At 44.5% G+C, this 20,242-nt stretch overlaps 2 protein-coding genes across 5 annotated transcripts; both read right to left on the bottom strand.

The window, feature by feature from the left end:
- Positions 1-8,607: 8,607 nt before the first annotated feature.
- LOC117258611 (uncharacterized) lies at positions 8,608-18,202 on the bottom strand. Of its 4 annotated transcripts, none has more exons than XR_013488547.1 (5): positions 18,149-18,202; positions 12,469-12,564; positions 12,080-12,178; positions 10,339-10,428; positions 8,608-9,011 (listed from the first exon to the last, which is right to left on the bottom strand). XR_013488547.1 is itself a non-coding variant. In XM_078164325.1 (5 exons), the coding sequence occupies exons 1-5, from the start codon at positions 16,959-16,961 to the stop codon at positions 8,968-8,970; spliced, it is 396 nt and encodes a 131-aa protein (XP_078020451.1). In that variant the 5' UTR covers positions 16,962-16,964; the 3' UTR covers positions 8,608-8,967. The 4 variants fall into 4 exon arrangements, 2 of the variants coding, with proteins under 2 accessions (XP_078020451.1, XP_078020452.1); XR_013488546.1 differs by lacking the exon at positions 18,149-18,202 and adding an exon at positions 16,891-16,964; XM_078164325.1 differs by lacking the exon at positions 18,149-18,202 and adding an exon at positions 16,895-16,964.
- Positions 18,203-18,408: 206 nt separating this feature from the next.
- On the bottom strand, positions 18,409-19,980 carry LOC144459740 (uncharacterized). The gene is made up of 3 exons (XM_078164328.1): positions 19,592-19,980; positions 19,435-19,470; positions 18,409-18,836 (listed from the first exon to the last, which is right to left on the bottom strand). Exons 1-3 carry the CDS (start codon positions 19,620-19,622, stop codon positions 18,544-18,546), a joined length of 360 nt encoding a protein of 119 aa, XP_078020454.1. The 5' UTR covers positions 19,623-19,980; the 3' UTR covers positions 18,409-18,543.
- Positions 19,981-20,242: the final 262 nt, after the last annotated feature.

Here is a 20,242-nt window from a genome sequence, read left to right as displayed (position 1 = left end):
CCAAAATTTGACGAATATATAATATAAAGTCTGAGATCATTAACTTGGACTTGTGAGGAATGAGGGTAAAAACTAAATATACTCTAACAGAACACTTGTCCTTGTATCGTCCTCCTCAGTGCACAGAAGTGCTCGTTTGGTGTCTTTCTGTAAGTTTTTATTGTTTTATCTGTGATTTTATGGTCGTTTATCAATGGATGGGGTACTTGTTACTAATGAAGATGTTTTTATTCTCTTTTTATTCATTCTTCATTTTAGCTTCATTTCACATCAGTTCAGAAGTGATGCTCCGTGGTGACAGCAGTGATGACATCATCATCATCGTCCAATCCCTCCTCAGCCTGGGTGGGCGGGGTTATCACCATGGAGACAGGCAGGTCATTTCCTACAGTCAGAGCAGGTTAGAAAGAGTTCTGTTAGAGACAAGTGTCAGTCATCAACACAAGAGTGAGTGATTGATTGATTGATTGATTGATTGATTGATACCTGTGGGCTGTTGTCGATATAAAGACACCATGATGAAAGTGGAGATGCAGTACGGACAGAACACCACCAGGTGGAGGAGCACTCTGACCACAAGGAGGAGGTGGTCTGAGTCAGGGGGCGGGGCTGCAGATGTGGGTGTGGTCAATGTAGGAGGTGGAGCTGTGGTTGTAGGTGAACCTGTAGAGAGAATCCCACCTGGTCAGGTGAATATCTGGATGAATGAACTCCTGAAATCAAAGGTAACCTCCTGACCTGTGACAGTGAGCCAGCTGGGTGGAGACTCTCCTTGACCTGTGATGTCACACTTGTAGAGGCCTTCATCAGACCTGGTTACATGGCGGATGGTCATGTGACCTGCAGGCTCAGTCCTGATGAAGGAGCCATCTTTATAGAAAGCAGCTGGGAGGTTGGAGGACGTCTTTGTTTTACAGTGCAGAGTGACATCATGTCCCTCCATCACAGGGAGGACAGGACTCTGCAGGATCACTGATCCACCTCAACACAGAGACAAACTACAGCATTTCATCCATTTACACACAGCTTCATCAACACTGACTCCACAGTCTGATCTTACCAGTGACACTGATGTTGATGCTCTTACTGGTTGCTCCCTCTCTGGACTCACACCAGTAAACTCCACTGTCCCATGAGACTGCTACACTGATGATACAGGAAGAACCAGCAAGTTTTCCCCAGTCAGCTCCACACTCTGCTCTGGTTTCATCGCTTGTGTTCCTCCTCAGAGTCCATCCAGCAGAGCTGTCGTCCTCCTCACAGCTCAGAGAGACAGACTGTCCTTTGAACAGCTGAGAGCTGCTGGGACTCACAGTCAGAGAGGCTGCAGGGAGGAAGAGGAGGATAGACACATTAAAGCTGAAGCCACTGACAGATTTCAGTTTGTGTTTGTGTCCAACATCATGTGATTAATGTAACGTCTAATTGGCTGTGAATGGAAAAGCCAGTGTTCTTCGAAGGCACGCTACTCCAACACCAACATAGAAACTACATTCATTCATTCATTTTCAGAAGCCAATTATCCTGCTGGGGATCGCAGGGGGCTGGAGCCTATACCAGAGAGGCAGGGTTCACCCTGGACAGGTCACCAGACTATCACAGGGCTGACACATAGAGACAGACAATCATTCACACTCACATTCACACCTACGGACAATTTAGAGTCACCAATTAACCTGCGTGTCTTTGGACTGTGGGAGGAAGCTGGAGCACCTGGAGGAAACCCACACTGACACAGGGAGAACATGTGGGAGCACCTGGAGGAAACCCACGCTGACACAGGGAGAACATGTCAGAGCACCTGGAGGAAACCCACACTGACACAGGGAGAACATGTGGGAACACCTGGAGGAAACCCACACTGACACAGGGAGAACATGTGGGAGCACCTGGAGGAAACCCACACTGACACAGGGAGAACATGTGGGAGCACCTGGAGGAAACCCACGCTGACACAGGGAGAACATGTCAGAGCACCTGGAGGAAACCCACGCTGACACAGGGAGAACATGTGGGAGCACCTGGAGGAAACCCACGCTGACACAGGGAGAACATGTGGGAGCACCTGGAGGAAACCCACACTGACACAGGGAGAACATGTGGGAGCACCTGGAGGAAACCCACACTGACACAGGGAGAACATGTCAGAGCACCTGGAGGAAACCCACGCTGACACAGGGAGAACATGTGGGAGCACCTGGAGGAAACCCACGCTGACACAGGGAGAACATGTGGGAGCACCTGGAGGAAACCCACACTGACACAGGGAGAACATGTGGGAGCACCTGGAGGAAACCCACGCTGACACAGGGAGAACATGTGGGAGCACCTGGAGGAAACCCACGCTGACACAGGGAGAACATGTCAGAGCACCTGGAGGAAACCCACGCTGACACAGGGAGAACATGTGGGAGCACCTGGAGGAAACCCACGCTGACACAGGGAGAACATGTGGGAGCACCTGGAGGAAACCCACACTGACACAGGGAGAACATGTGGGAGCACCTGGAGGAAACCCACGCTGACACAGGGAGAACATGTGGGAGCACCTGGAGGAAACCCACACTGACACAGGGAGAACATGTGGGAGCACCTGGAGGAAACCCACGCTGACACAGGGAGAACATGTGGGAGCACCTGGAGGAAACCCACGCTGACACAGGGAGAACATGTCAGAGCACCTGGAGGAAACCCACGCTGACACAGGGAGAACATGTGGGAGCACCTGGAGGAAACCCACGCTGACACAGGGAGAACATGTGGGAGCACCTGGAGGAAACCCACACTGACACAGGGAGAACATGTCGGAGCACCTGGAGGAAACCCACGCTGACACAGGGAGAACATGTCAGAGCACTCATGTGTTATCATGGGTTTCTATGAGATGGAATGTTTTACAGCCAGAGTGTGGAGGGACTGTTAGAGCGCTGTGACAGGTTGCGTCTGAGGTCGCTAAGAAACCTTTTTTTAAACAATATGTTTATTGAGCTTTTCATTTATCTCCCACATTCTACTACAGCCTTCATTACTGATAATACTGTTGCTACTTTTGTGATTATGACTGTTAAATACATATTGTAACGTAATAAAATATTACACACACAGTGTTTAGTACTTGTAGTACATATAGTACACAGCATGAATTCATACAAATGAAACCCCTTACCACTTTTCCAACTATTCCTACTACTACTTCACCTTCTTCTTACACATTGCAGTGTAGATCTCTCTCTACCTTCTTCTATTCTCTACAAAGTACAATCTGTAGTTTGAGCCTCAGCCCTGAGATGTGAGCGCTGATTAGATGGAGGGAAGTTTACCTCGCTTCATTTACACATACAGTCCATACTGTTAGAATACAAAGCTGTTTGAACATCAGCAAAGTGTCCCTTTGAATCCTCCCTGTGTGACCTCCAGTGACTCTTCTATCAGTGTTTGTCACACACAGTCAGTGAGTTTGAGATGTGACAGAAGAAGTTTACTGACCTTGGTTTTTTGTGCAGCTCAGCAGTGAGATCAGACCTGAAGACAAAGAACACTCAGGTTAGTTTGAGGCTGTGATACAACGAGACAACACAGAAAGATCTTTGTATGAAAATACGAATGCTGTTCCTAGACTTCAGCTCAGCATTCAACACAATTATTCCCCAGCAGCTCAAACAAAAACCTCTCTCTGTAACTGGGTGCTGGACTTTCTAACAGGGAGGACACAAAATGTGTGAGTGGGCAGCAACACCTCCAAGACCATGACGCTGAGCACAGGGGCTCCGCAGGGGTGTGTGCTCAGCCCACTGCTCTTCACACTGCTGACCCACGACAGTGCGCCAACCCACATCGACAAGTTTGCGGATGACACGACTGGTGGGCCTCATTTCCAACATGAGGCCAACTACAGGAGTGAGGTGAGCCGACTGGTCCAGTGGTGTAAGGACAACACTCTCTTCCTCAATGTGGGGAAGACCAAAGAGATTGTTGTGGACTTCAGTAGAGGACTTCCACAGCATCCCCCACTGACCATCAAGGGTGCTGCTGTGGAAAGGGTGAGCAGCACCAAGTTCCTGGGGGTGCACATCTCAGAGGACCTCTCCTGGAACAACAACACCACATCGCAGGCCAAGAAGGCTCAAACACACCTCTACTTCCTCTGCAAACTGAGGAGAGCAAGAGTCCCACCCCCATCATGTGCTCTTTCTACAGGCACTATTGAGAGTGTCATCACTGGCTGCATCCCTGTGTGGCACAGAGACTGCAACGCGTAGTGAATACAGCTAGCAAGATCATTGGTACCCCTCTGCCCCCCCTCACAGTCATCTTCAACACCCGCCGAGCTATCAGCATTGCTGGTGACACCTCCCACCCCTCACACTCCCACTTCAGCCTCCTGCCTTCGGGGTGAAGGTACCGGAGCCTCCGGGCCCACTCCACAAAACGCACAAACAGTTTTATGCACCAGGCTGTAGGATGTTGAACTCTGTCCACTGCCTCCTTATAATTCAACCCACTGCACATACAGACTACCTCTGCTGCTTTGCACATAGACTCACTACATATTATATTATATTATATTATATTATATTATATTATATTATATTATATAATTTATAATTTACTGATGAACACAGAGAGGAGGAGGAAACCTGTTAGAACATTATACTGATCTATTTCAAAGGAAATTTAACAGCAGTCTAAAAAAACCAGGACAAACAAAGATTTCTCTTTGTTCTTGTATTTTTTTCAGTTTGATGATTTTAGAAACATAAACAGATGATACTTACAGAGCAGCAGCAGCAGAGAGGTTTCCTCCATCCTGTTACTTGGTGAAGTGAGATCTACGTGTTGATGGGAACTGTGATCAGCTCATGGTCACATCATGTAAAAAAACCCATCCTCCTTCCTCTGTGGCGGGCAGTGTTGTGGTTTAATCTCTACACAATATTATATTTCTTTGTTCAGTCAGAATAAAACAGATGGGTGTGTGTGTGTTCATTGTTGTGATTGCAGTAGGTGAAAGTTGAAACAAAGATTAAAAACGTTTATTTTAATCTGTTAGATTTATGACAAAATGACTTGATGATGATGTTCAAACAAACAGGCTGTATCTTCCTGTAGGTGGCTGCGGTTTAGTTGACAGGAAGTGGACCATATTTATATCTGCATGTGTGAAAGCTTCCCTCCACTGGCTGCCTGTGCACTTTAGAGTTCATTTTAAGATCCTTTAATTTGTTTTTAAATCTTTAAATGGCCTCGCCCCGCCCTACCTCTCTGAGCTTCTTCACCCCTACGCCCCTGCCCGGTGCCTCAGGTCAGCTGATCAGCTGCTCCTTGAGGTACCGAGGTCCAAGCGAACGCTTAGAGGAGACCGTGCATTCTCCGTTGCTGCTCCAAAAATGTGGAACAATCTACCTCTGCACATCAGACAGGCCTCCTCACTGTCTGTTTTTAAAACCCACTTTTACTCACTGGCTTTTAACCCAGCGTGAGACCTCGCTCTGTTTTTATTTGTTTGTTGCTGTTTTTATTGTTTTTTGTTTTAACTGCTTTTTATTATCTCACTGTTTTGTTGTTTTATGACATCCTATGTACAGCACTTTGTTTCAGCTGTGGTTGTTTTAAAGCGCTTTATAAATAAAGTTGAGTTGAGTTGAGCTTCTGTGTGTTTTACCCACTGAGCTGTGGTCAGACAGAGACTAACATACAGAGTGTAGCTGCACGCGATCAAACTACTCATCAACAATCAGAATCAGGTCTGTTGCTGAGTAAGTTTTAACATACAAGGAATCTGCCTTGTTGTTTTGGAGCATGAAGATGAAAATAAGAAGATGAGCAGTAAAGATGTGCAGTAAAGTCAGGTGTAGTGTCTGTGGGGGCAGGATGAGAGTCTGTCAGAGGTCGTCCCAGGCCTTGTTCATGAGTCCAGCTGCACACAGGAAGAAACTGTTCTCATGCTGTGAGCTGTTGGTCCTGATGGACTGCAGCGTCCTACCACAGACGAGTGTTTCAGAGGGTTTGTGTCCGGGGTTGGAGGGGTCTCAGGGTCCTGGAGGTGTACAGGTCCTGGAGGGAGGGCAGAGTGCAGCCAGTCAGCTTCTCAGTGGAGTGAATGATAGTCTGCAGTCTGCTCTCGTCCTTGGCAGTGGCAGCAGCGTACGAGACGGTGACCGGTGACGATGACGGACTCACGATGGACAGTTTAAAAAAAATCAAATCGATGCAGCAGAATTAGAGATGTGGTCTTTTTTTATTACACACGTTCTCCTTTCTTGTCAAAACCTGGTGCCTACATTACCCACAATGCAGTGGTAGCCTGGAGCCTGGAGCAGAGACAAGGAGCTACAGAGGTCTGGTGAGCTCACTTGTTGTTGTGGTATTAGATATGGACAACAAGAGCATAAATGACTGTGTTGATGTTTGGATTCAACAACAGCTGCTCCACATGTGTTCACAACAATAAACTCCTTTTAGATACAGACACAAAGTGTCAAGTCCAGTCAGTAACTTCAGGGAAATGACAACTACAGTCTCACTAATACACACAGGTGGAAATATCCTTCATCACAATCAACAACGTTCATCTCTGCCATTAGAAACTAACACAAGTGACCAGCTGCAGGAGAGAAACCACACGGCTGCTGCACCCACCTCCAGAGGTTTTAACAGCTCTGAGACAAACATTCAAAGTGTTTGATGATGTCACGTGACCAAGAGCTACCATGGGACAAACATCTCTTCAACAGCTCATCTGTAAGTGAGCCAAGACTAACTGTATGTTAAAGGGTTAGCGGACTGAGCTGCAGTGTGTCAGACATGTCAAAGTTATCTATCAGTCGTCCACATGTACTAACTCAAAGGAGCCGACTCTCTCTGTGTGTTTGCTCTGTGTTGCCTTCAAGTTCCTGTTCAAAGAGAAATGTGGTATTTGTGTCAGATGATTCTCTGACTTGTAGCTGCTGTGACTCTTAGTGCTGCATTCACATCCTGACAAGTCGTGTCTGTGAACAGAAGGAAATGCCCGACAACACAGCACCGCACTGAGCATGCTCAGTGATCCAAACAACACTGACTGATGTTCAGCCTTTAACAGCATTTCAGCATCACTGGGCGTCGTCATGGTGACAGTGTGAATGCTCACAGACACACACACAGAGAATGAACTGTTGAAATATATATGTAACTTAGTGAGAAGCTCCTAAAAGAATCAGACAACTCATCTCTGACGTCACACTGACAGGAAGTAATCAGACTCATCCAGATGACTTGTTTCAGCACTGATGCTTTATTCCACTAGGCAACACATTTTTGGACTGTAAAAAAGATGTTTTCCTCTTATCCTGGTCAGAGTGCTCTCAATCACCAGTAAAATATTCTCTTCCCTAAGAGGAGAACAAAAATAAGAAAACACTAGTGAATCCCAGAAATCAACAGGGAACAAAATAAGAACAAATATCAGACAATCTCAACAAGGCCCAATGTCTCATAATCACCTCCTGATTTCCTGTGAACTTCCTGTTTGTATTTCCTCCTCCTGTGAGTTTCCAATAAAACTGATCCTCTGTAGGACAAAGTGAAGCTGCTGTCTGTCTCTGACAACACTGACAGTCTCAGCACGTGACTGGTTAAATGTTCACGTCATCAAACATCAGATCATCTTTATGTCTTTATGAAACCTTTATTGTGTGTGACTGTGTTTAATGTTCAGGAGAGAAAAGGAAACACCTGCCTTCATTAATCAGTCATTGAACGCACCTCCTGTCAGACACACTAAAGTGACACTGATCAAACACACCTGTGATGTGATGTCACCAACAGGTGTGTGTGTGTGTGTGTGCTGATTGAGGCTGACATGCTCCTGCTGGATGATCCTCCTGTTCAGGTGTAGCAGGCTCACAGAGTGACATCACACAGGTGAGAACAACAACACGCTCTCTGTGATCTCTGTTGGTTCACATGTTGAGGAGGTCATCACCATGGAGACGGCAGGTCACACAGAACATGGACACAACTGATCAGCTGACATTGATTGATTGATCAGTGAGTGACTGAGACAGTGGAGCTGCAGTACAACTCAACACCAGCAGGGGGCAGAACATTAAGATGAGAGAAGTCCTGCAGGCTGCAGAGCGACACATATGAGTTCAGTGTGTGTTTGAAAAAGCTGATCGATCAATAAATGTGTGACAGCAGCAGATGTCTTTAATGTCTGATGTGCACTCAGTGCCCGATGCTGCTTCTCTGACACCTGAACCTGACCTTTAAATGTGGCGACCTGATGCAGGTGATCACTTTGTCATGTTGTTGCTTGTTTGAGTCTCACATGAAAAACAGGACCTGATGATTTCTGATGTTCAAACTTCTTAAAGAAACTTTACACACTGGATAGTTTCAATAATTCATGGACTACAGAACCAAACCTCTACACACACACACACACACACACTGAAGCTGTTTGTGTGAGTTTCCAGCTGCTGACTGATGTTGGTGCTGTTTATAGTCTGCGGTGTGTTTGTTCTGTTGTCTGCACCGAGCGGTTAGCCACAACCAAACCAGAACAAGTCAAATGTTCCATGTGTCAGCTTAGTGAAACCCACAGAAGCACACGAGGAGGACAGGCAGAGATACCAGAGTTTATTGATCCTGCAGAGACACCACTTGATATCAATATTAGAGCAGTAAAGTTCATTATTATCAGCAGCTTCTGTTCAGTAGAAACATGTCGGTGTTCTTCACCCTACTGAAACACTACCACCTAAACAAATAAGTATTTAACAAGTTATTTATCCAAAGAAAAGTAAAACAATAATGTGTAAAGTGAAGCTGTTTGTCTCTCTGTAGCTGCACCAGTCTCATTTAACTTTCACATATAGAAATAAGAAATAAAGCCCATGAATGTCCTGAGGTGTGAGGGGCTGTGGGGACCAGTGACAGGCCAGCTGGACTTCACTGGTTGGACTGGTGTGAAGGTGTGAAGGTCTACCTCAGTGAAGAGTAGATGACCTGTGGCTCTGCTGGAGGCTCTGAACACACACACAGTTTAAACAACATGAGAAACTGTTGGAGACAAAGACACAAACACTTTATATATTATTATTATTCTCTATGATCTATAATCTGTGTGTAAACAGGAAGTCAGTGTCGCGTCATGAGCTGTAATATAACCTACACAAATAACATGAGTCTAATGTTTATAATGTGAGGTGAAATATAATCTAAAGTCTTGTTATCAGACAGCTGCATGCTAACGTTAGCAGCTAATATCTAAAACCAGAGTGTTTCTCAGCAGCATGTTGTTTGGCTCGCTTCATGTCTGGATAAGGACGGTGCTTTCTAACACTGTTTATTCAGTGTTTCTGTTTGTTAGCAGAACACCATTTCCCATAAGCCCACAGACCATCAGGGGTCACACACAGTGGCCATGCCATGCCCCTTGTTAACCTCCAGCAAAATGTATCCAGTGGGTGGAAAAATATATTGATTTTTAAATAAATTTTAAAATTTAGTAAAATGTGAACATAGCAGAGATCAGAGTAGAGCTGCTGTCCGATTCCACATCAAGAGAGACACACATTTACACATGAGGGGCAGCGTAACTTCATTGATTCTTTCAGAATTGATACTGAAATGAATACTGTGATAATGATACTGTGTAAAACGTGAACGTAGCAGAGATCGCAGCAGAGATCAGAGCAGAGCTGCTCTCCGACTCCACATTTAGACATGAGGAGCAGCGTAACTGCATCGATTCTTTCAGAAGCTAAATGTTTAGTTGTGTTTCCTCTGTGAAGTTTATAACTACAGTGTCTAGTTTTGATATTTGCTGCAGTGACATCACAGCAGAAAACTGCTCTCTGCTCCACTTTGCTGGATCCATCATGTAAACAGCAGTGCAGCAGGTGCATCTGGCTTTTAAAGGGAATGGGAGATGACGCTCTGATTGAATTCGTGTCACGCCCAAAACACACCTACAATCAATTAAGGGACTAAATACAACCCCTTTGCCCCTCGCACCCAGATTATGTATATTTAACCAGTAAAAGTGAAGCTGGACACACTACATGCACCTGCACTGTCACTTTACACCATGAGCTGTAGGTAGTTGAAATCAGACCCACAGACTTTCTGACCTTACATCCCTGTTACACAGATTTCTTTAAAGGAACAGTTCAACTCCTCTCTTTCTTTCTGAGAGTGAGAAGAGAAGATTGATATCAGTCTCATGTTTGTATGTTCAGTTCAGAGCTGGAGTCAGGACGTGGTTAGCTTAGCTTAGCACAAAGACTGGAAGCAGGGGGAAACAGCTAGCCTGGCTCTGTGGTAGAGTTCAGTAATAAAGAGCAGCTGTACCTCTCCTCCTGTTCAGCCTGATCTCTATTTGTCCATAACTGACATCTTCTTTTCTTCTCACTGCTGAGTAAACTGCAGCTGATTCACTCTCTGAAAAATAAAATACATGCAACTTATATGAACGTACATTACTGCAGGTAGTGCACCTGATACTGTTACTGTTAGCTTAGGACTGCTAGTGTTAGCACCAGCTACTGATAGCAATATAAAGACGATTAACACTACTGCTGTGTGATTATTGTTCATGTTGAATTATAATCACATTTGTGATGGACTCTAAAATGGCTGCAGGTTTTTGGTGCTGCTGTGAACAATGAAAGACCAAATGTCACTGGAGGGTATTTATCAGACACAGGAAACTAGACCACCACAAAGCTGCTCGCTGCGATTAAAACAACGTTGGCACATTAAATCACAGGGTGCAAAAGACGTCACTGTCAGGTAAAGCAGACGAGACTATCGTGAGAAACCTGACCAGCCTCACGCCACAGCTCACTGGAATCAACAGGAGGAAGTAGCTGCTGTGGTTTAACATGCACAGTGAAAAAAAAAAACTTTTCTTAAAAGTCAGTTTGAGGCGTAGGAAACTTTGGTCTGCGGCTTAGCTTCTATGCAGTTATCTCTGTTGGCGGCCATTTTGTTTTTTGTGTGTTCACACTCGTGTTTTTGTCTCTCCTTTTCACACACATTTATACACTCACACTTGAATATAGTAACTTGTTAGGATATACTGTGTGTTATTTAGCTTTCTTTCTTTTGAATAAATGTTAACCTCTACTGTGTCAAAAACTTTACTATTGGTGTGTCATTTTGGTTATAGTTATTTTGATTATTAATTAATAAGTATTTTTAATGATCATTAATCTTTCTGATAGTCATTTGAATACTTTGAACCATGATTTCCCACCATGGGAGTATTAGTGGAATATTCATGTTCATGAGTCATGTTAACCGCTCAGTAGGAATATGGTCTTTTTTGGAATAAGGGTGAAAACCAGAATATTTTGTGCATTTAAAGTCACTGTAGTCTATTTTGACCCAATCCCAGATACACATCACTGCCACTAGAGGACCAGATGTGTATCAGTCCACCGCTGAAAATAGTCCCAAACATGCATTATTCTCTTGTTTTTTGACTAAAGCTACAGTGACCAGCTGAACTCTTCTGTCTTCTTCTCTCACAAACTACAGTTGGTCCACGATGGGTTGAATCTAAATGTCCACCCTCTGGACCTGCAGACTGAGCCCTCGCAGACTTCAGCCATACATAGTGTGACTTATTTACTGTCATCACGTGGAGTCTGCGAGGGCAGAGACTGCAAGTGACTCTTTTACTCGTTGCAGTGGAAACGTCCAACTATCTCTGCTGACTTATTCATATATATGTCATTTAAGTTGATGAAGAGTGCTGAACTCATCTGTCCCTGCTGATAACAAGATATAAATCACATGTATAGCCTTTTTTAGGTTGTTGAAAAACCCACAACGTTACGTCCGTATTGCAATGAATTGTGGGTTATTAAATCAGTGACACCTGCTGAAGTCTGCACCCCAAGCGGACTCTCTGGAAGTCTGCAGAAAGTCCACTTGAGGCCCCTTGTGGACTGGATGAGTTGTGGATTTGGAGTCCTCAGCACTCCCACACGTCCCGGGAATGCGCCCACAAAGTCTGCGAGTCTGCAAGTGTGGTGAAGTGCGGCCATTTGGATTCAGCCATGGAGACAAAGACAAACAGCTGTACCTCTCTTCCTGTTTGATCTGATGTCTTTGAAGACTATTTGTCTGTAGCTGACGTCGTCTGCTCTTCTCACTGCTGAGTAGACGGCAGCTGGATCGCTCTCTGGGAAACAAAATACAGATTACATTACTGCAGGTTCTGCAACTGATACCAGAACAGTTAATATAAGCACTGCTGCTGCTGTAGTCACCATTCAACAAAAATAATTCAGGTTATATGAGCTCCTACTACAATCAATAATTATAATGTATTTAATATAGTATTAAATATTAAAGTCCTCATTTTCCAAAAGGTCCTGTTAAGTTCTACAACTCAATACGGTCCTCACAAGGACATAACAACAAAAAACGACACACACAAAGTCCCCTTAAAATCAATAAAACCATCATTACCTTTGCTCTGTCTGATTGGCTGTTGCAGGTTACGTGATATATTGACATCACTGTATGTGATGTCATCTCTGATGTCATCATCTCCAACTTCAGTAGCTGCAAATGAACAAATGAAATTAGCAGAAATTCCAAACAATTTTAATCCTGATGTTTGAGACAACATGAAAAATAAATGCTCAGATGGGGCTAATTATGCTTTTCCTTGTTTTCTGTCATGTTTATAATGTTTCAGTGTCTGATGTTGAACGTGGCCAAAGTTTCAAATAATAAGGTCAACGTGTATCAGAGTAAAAACCGCAGGAGGCTTCACACTGTTCTGAATGAAACAAGCAAGACATCAGCTCGTCATGGATTCCTCTATGTGCTCATCTGCTCCAGACACGCTACTGCAAGGATATTTAGCTTGCATGACCGGAGCCTGGGTTTGGTTGAAGGTGGCAGTGCTGTTTGGGCTGAGAAAGCCATGTGTAAGTAAGGTAAAGGAGGTTATTGGGTTGGTGTGGGGAGCAGTGAGACCTGGCATTGGGGAGTGTCTCTGGGACGCCAGAGATCACTGTCTAGCCTCCTGGAGGTGTTGTGTGACCAACTAGACAAAACACTGGTGAAAGGAGGTTCCCACCCGATGACCCCAAAGACATGTTAGTTATCACTGCTCAGTGGTTTGTATAGATAAGCCTTGCCATAACAGCTTATCATAGGGCTTAGGAGGTTATTCACTGAGTGCTGATCCTTTCTCTAGAGCACAAACTTCTTGTGTTTATTTGAATGAATACGTCACATACACCGCTACACGTAACTGCATGCTAACGTCAGGGAAACATTACATACACTGCTACATGTAGCTGCATGCTAACGTCAGGGAAACATTACATACACTGCTACATGTAGCTACATGCTAACGTCAGGGAAACATTACATACACTGCTACATATAGCTACATGCTAACGTCAGGGAAACATTACATACAGTCCCTGACAAAAGTCTTGTCGCTTATCCTAGTTGTAGGAACAACAAATAATAACTTGACTTGTAGTTGATCAATTGGGATCAGAAATGGCTTATATGAAAGGCAAAGGTCTTTAGATTATGCTTATTACACCAAAATAAAGTTGTGTATCATTCATTCCGTTTTATCATTTAATTAGGACAGAAAGGTCAGATTTTGCTTGGACAAAAATCTTGTCGTGTCTTTAAACGATTCAACCAATCACAGATTAGAGCTCCACCTGTGACAAATACTGTAATTAACACATTCCCAGGTGTGTATAAAAAGAACCCCAGCACACCAGACCTTCATGTGAAGTGCAACCTGACCGCTGACAACATGCCAAAGATTCAACCACAGACCAAAGTGCTGATCATCAAGAGCCTGAAGACCAAGTCTGCTGCTGAGGTGGCAGACATCTTCAGTGTATCCAAACGTCAAGTGGAGAGGATAAAAAAAAGATTTGAAGAAACTGGTGACGTTCATGACAAGCCCACGTCAGGCAGACCCCGTAACACAACTGTTAGAGAGGACCGTTTGTTGCTTCGGCAGTCCAGGGCCAGCCCTTTTTCAACTGCAGCAGAGCTACATCAGAACTGGTCACCAGAAACCCCTGTATCTACCAGAACAGTTTGTCGAATTCTCTCACGCAATGGTCTCCATGGCCGAATTACTGCTCACAAACCAGCATTAAACAGAAGACAACAAAAGAATCGTGTTGCATTTGCCAAGGCCCACAGCGTGCAGAAATGATGGACAGTGGAAAAGTGGCAGAAGGTTGATTTTTCTGATGAATCATCCATTGAACTGCATCCCAATCGCCACAAATACTGCAGAAGACCTGTTGGAACCCGCATGGACCCAAGATTCACCCAGAAAACAGTCAAGTTTGGTGGAGGAAAAATCATGGTTTGGGGTTACATCCAGTATGGGGGTGTGCGAGAGATCTGCAGAGTGGATGGCAACATCAACAGCCTGAAGTATCAAGAGGTTCTCGCTGCCCATTACATTCCAAACCACAAGAGAGGGCAAATTCTTCAGCAGGATTGTGCTCCTTCTCATACTTCAGCCTCCACATCAAAGTTCCTGAAAGTGAAGAAGGTCAAGGTGCTCCAGGACTGGCCAGCCCAATCACCAGACATGAACATTATTGAGCATGTCTGGGGTAAGATGAAGCAGGAGGCTTGGAAGATGAAACCAAAGAATCTTGATGAACTCTGGGAGTCCTGCAAGACTGCTTTCTTTTCCATTCTAGATGACTTCAAGATGAAGTTATTTGAGTCATTGCCGAGATGTATGGATGCAGTCCTCCAAGCTCATGGGAGTCATACATGATATTAATTCTTTTTCCCAAGGCACCATGACTTTATGTTCTGATGTTATTGGAGCATGTTTGTGTATTCAAAATAAAGTATCATTTCTACAGTACATTATTTTTGTATGCGACAAGACTTTTGTCCAAGCAAGATCTGACCTTTCTGTCCTAATTAAATGATAAAACTCAGTGAATGATGCACAACTTTATTTTGGTATAATAAGCATAATCTAGAGGCCTTTGCCTTTCATATAAGCCATTTCTGATTCCAATTGATCAACTACAAGTCAAGTTATTATTTGTTGTTCCTACAACTTGGATAAACGACAAGACTTTTGTCAGGGACTGTACACTGCTACATGTAGCTGCATGCTAACGTCAGGGAAATATTACATACACTGCTACAGCCACAAATCACGCTATGACAAAGCCAGTGGGAGGGAGAAGCGTCAACTGGTGCAGGGTGACATACGAGCAGAGGTGGAGGAAGACCGCCGGACCAAGACGGTCGGCATGTATTAACAAGGCGCCCGGACAAAGTGGGAGCATGCTGAACAGTGTAAGATCATCTGGTCAGAGCTCTGGAGAGTCGAACCTCAGAACATCAACTTTCTCATCCAGTCAGTTTACAACGTTGTCCCCAGCCCAGCCAATCTGCATTGCTGGGGCTTGGTAGACACTCCAGCATGCCAACTGTGCCAGAAGAAAGGCACTTTGGAGCACATCCTCAGCTGCTGCTTGAAGGCATTGGGGGACGGGCAGTACCACTGGCACCATGACCAGGTTCTTAGGGCCTTGGCAGATACCGTCAGCACAGCGATTCAAGACAGCAAGTACCAGCACATCCCCAAGCAGTTCATCACATCATATATTTGAGTTATCTACAAGTTTACTGTATTGTTCTGTACTGTACATCTACTCGCTTTCAAATGTCTGCCACGGACATTTACACAATGTCACGGATAAACATGGGTAAATGCATGGAAAAAAAATCATCACATATCACCTCTGATAATGGTTTATTCATTTAAAAACACATTGTGCTCATTTAGCACACTATTTCATGTAGTTTTTACCAGCTGGAGGGTCGCGTAGGGGAGCATAGCGTGACAAAAATAGAAGAGCATCCTAAAATAGAGAGTTGTCGTGCCGCTCCCGTTGTCGGTGGAGCCGCTGTGATTGATTAACAGGGGGGCAAGCTGCTACGGGACTCGCGCTGCAAACGTTTCGCGCCGCTGACGTGCCCCGTGGAGCCCAGCCGTTACTGTCCCCTGGGGAGACCGGATTGAAGAGGCCAACGAGCGGGAAAGGGCCAAATACGCAGAACTGCGTTCATTGCGTTGAACCCTCAACCTCCGTGGAGTAAAAGGTCAGCTGTGCAAAATAGCCATCAAAAACATCCTCAAGGCCACTGAAAGAGCCTTATGATGGCTGTGGATCCGGAGGGGGGATCCGTGGAGTAGTGGGCCACTTGGAAACAAGTCGGGGACTGATCACCCCCGACTGGGTCGCCCGGGCGAGGGTGTATTAAGATTAAAGACCCGAAACACCCTGTGACCTCGGGTTCATCACTGAGGATGTGTCCAAGTAGCACCAGTAGGTGTATTCTAGAACATGTAGCTACATGCTAATGTAGCCTGGTCAAATTTAAAATAACCCAGGACACAAACTAATTTACGGGATCTTTATTTCTCCGAATACTCTTTAAAAAAACAAGAGAGTAGTATTAAATTATCTTGGAGAGTTCAATTTGGTTTAGGTTTAACAAAGATTTCATTCACAAACAAAAATGGACATCTTCAGGCATGAAGAGCCTCACTTCATTTTCATTTTTCAAACATCATTTTCAGTAAAAATGCACAACTAGTGAAAGTTTTCCAGCATGAACAATAGCAAAATGTAACTCTGTAAACTGAATTAACAATACTTTCAGCATGTATTAACCTTGTTGACATCTTAATTACTTACTCCGCGACAGAGCACATGTACTCAAAATCTGTAAACATCCGAACGACTACGTCGCTATCTGCGGTAAACATTACATGTTACACATCTATACGATCTCAAAAGTGATCATCTGTCAAGCGTTTCATACAGAAAGTAACATTTTAAACATATTTACCCACTCGAAAAACAACAAATATCCCTTCTGGTGAACAGGTGAGTCTCTCTCTCCAAGCGGACGCTGCTCATCACTTCCTGTTTCTGGTCTGCGATTCTCACTCTCTCATGCGATCTCCTATAGAACACCTCACAGTCTGGGGCACAGTGCCATCTAGTGGCTTTAGTGTGAACTCTTATTTCCACTTGGCTACACTAACATCAGGAAAACATGTCGTCTTGGTTACTGATGTTGACTTTGGATCATATTCCTGCTGGAACGTGTCCGCTTGTGTTTAGAAGCTTTTATTGGTGATTTTTTATGGTACAAAATGTTGCTCTTCTCTGTTACAATCGTTCCCCGGCTGCAGTGACGGAGCAGAGACGCAGAGATACAGAGGACCCAGAAACAGTGATCAGAGCAGACGAGGCTTTTTGGGGAGGGGGTCTTAAAGAGACAGGAGGTAATACGGAGCGTCTCAGACAGACAGTGGACGCAGGTGTTCCAGCACAGACAGTATGAGGACAATAAAGTGTTTTTAACATTAAAACACGGAAACAAATGAAAACCTTAAATATAAGTATGAAGTATGAATGAGCAGAATAAGATCTATACACACTGTGTGTGCTTTCAGAATCTGTGTTGTACGATTGTTTCTAATCAGTGTATTGTCTTGTCTTGTATGTGGAGCCACGTCGAAGAAGATTTTCTGTTACGACAGACAATAAAGTTTTCTGAATCTGAATCTTTAAAGAAGCACTGTCGCCTCATAACAAGAGGGTTGCCGGTTCGATCCCGGGTGTGGGAGCCCTTCTGTGCGGAGTTTGCATGTTCTCCCCTTGTCAGCGTGGGTTCTCTCGGGGCAATTTAACTCTAAATTGTCTGTAGGTGTGAATGTGAGTGTGAATGGTTGTCTGTCTCTATGTGTCAGCCCTGTGATAGTCTGGTGACCTGTCCAGGGTGAACTCTGCTTCTCGCCCAATGTCAGCTGGGATAGGCTCCAGCACCCCCGCGACCCTCAAGAGGATGAAGCGGCTAGAAGATGAATGGATGGAATCTTTAAAGAAAACTGATCATCTACAATGTCAAACTTCATCTGCTGAGGAAGATCATGTGATACAATCTAAAGCTCCAGAGTGAACTAAATGGACCTCGTGGTGAAGATGTTTGTTAACAACAGAAAAGTAATTTATGAGAAATCAAATGGACGTTTGACTTCAGGAGTCAGTTTGTAAATAACACTGAAACACTGTGTGTCTGTTTTGTGTCTGTATCTCACCTTTAGGTTTCCTGTGGATGAATCGTCTCACCAGCAACACCAGCAACACCAGCAACACAGACAGGTGGAACCACAGATGATAATAGGGAGTCAGAAAAGGTAGGTTTAGGTGAGGAAGAGGAGGAAAAACCAGAAGTAGATGTAGGAGGACTTGTAGTGGAGGGTTTCCCTAAAATCAAAATAAAATTAAAAAAAACAATGAGAAGCACAACTTCACTTATGTCACTGTTCCTCTGATGCAGTTAAATTAAATTAGGTTGGAGGACGTCTTTGTTTTACAGTGCAGAGTGACATCATGTCCCTCCATCACAGGGAGGACAGGACTCTGCAGGATCACTGATCCACCTCAACACAGAGACAAACTACAGCATTTCATCCATTTACACACAGCTTCATCAACACTGACTCCACAGTCTGATCTTACCAGTGACACTGATGTTGATGCTCTTACTGGTTGCTCCCTCTCTGGACTCACACCAGTAAACTCCACTGTGCCATAAGAAGATGAAGCTGATGATACAGACAGAACCAGCAGGTTTTCCCCAGTCAGCTCCACATTCAGTTCTGGTGTCTTTGGTTGTGTTCCTCCTCAGAGTCCATCCAGCAGAGCTGTCGTCCTCCTCACAGCTCAGAGAGACAGACTGTCCTTTGAACATCTGAGAGCTGCTGGGACTCACAGTCAGAGAGGCTGCAGGGAGGAGGAGGAGGAGGGACAGACACATACCATAAGAGATGATCATTTTTATCTTTTATGAGACTTATTGTGTCACATTGCTGATATTCCAACTGTCTCAGTGTGCGTTCACTGCTGATCTGTGTCAGTGTTTCAGCACTGAGGGCAGGCAGTGAGCTGACAGACTGACTCTTTCTGCATGTTGTTAAATGTCACTGTCACAGTTGGTGTTAAACACACAGCAGAATATCTGGTGACATGTGTTTCTCATAAATAATTTATTTCCTGTTTATTGATCTCTGATCAATACTTTAATTCAGCTCCATCATCCTCCTGTTATCATGTCATCTAGCTTCAAACCTGACCTTCAATAGAAGCAGTTTTTCTCCTCTGTTAGCCGGAGCATCATGCCATGCAGGTTTGTGGATAACTAAACCTTTTAAATGATCATTTTTAGCTTCGGCTGTTCAGTCTGTGCAGACTGCAGCCACCAAAACTGCACTCAGTGTTTTATTGTATTCACTAATGTCCCTCCTCTGACACTGTCCTCAACACTCATGTGTCTGTCAGAGAGTAAAGAACTTTTCAGACGTGACAGAAGAAGTTTACTGACCTTGGTTTGTTGTGCAGCTCAGCAGCGAGGTCACAACTGAGGACAAAGAACACTCAGGTTAGTTTGAGGTTTCACATGTAACGAGACATCTAAACTTTGTTTGTCGTACGCAGACAAACAACCATGCATTGATCAAGTGTCATGAAGTCTTCCTCACCCAGCAGCCACTGTAACCATGATTCCTCCATTTCATGTCTCGCTCATCTGAGATCAGCGCATGAATGTTAACTGCTCACACTGAGTAAAGCCCACCTCCTTCCTCTGTGTGTGTCTCTGTTGTGGGTTGGTGTTGGCAGGAAATAGGCCTTTTGTTCAACGTGTATCTGTATCTCAGAGGTCATACATGTCTGAACAAACAGAGTAAAGTAAAACTAACGGCTTTAAAACATCACAAATGAGGTCAGACCCAGCTGTCAGTGGGTGAGGAGTGGGAAACACCTGGACAGGTCATGAGTTTATCACAGCCGTGGGGTGGACACACACACACACACTCACACCTCTGGGACATTCAGAGTGTCCAGTCTTTGGACAGTGAGAGGACACACACACAGACATGAGGACATGTAAACTCCACACAAAGGTGGATTCAGACCTCGTGTCCGAAAACAGCATTAAACTAAAAGCTTTCATGTCTAATCAACAACATGTCAGTCACACTGTTTGTATGTTGATGTCATACCAATGATGTGATCAGATCATCTATCAAACATTATTATATGATTCAAACCTGCAGCTGGAGCAGTCGTACCCTTCCTCACTGTCCAGTCCATTGATTACACCTTCATAGTCAGCTGACTGATGGAAACTG

Source organism: Epinephelus lanceolatus, chromosome 22 (genome assembly GCF_041903045.1).
Source record: "Epinephelus lanceolatus isolate andai-2023 chromosome 22, ASM4190304v1, whole genome shotgun sequence".
In the NCBI taxonomy this organism is placed as follows: domain Eukaryota; kingdom Metazoa; phylum Chordata; class Actinopteri; order Perciformes; family Serranidae; genus Epinephelus; species Epinephelus lanceolatus.
The sequence above is the reverse complement of the archived record's forward strand: the minus strand, read 5'-3'. Positions and strand labels throughout refer to the sequence as shown.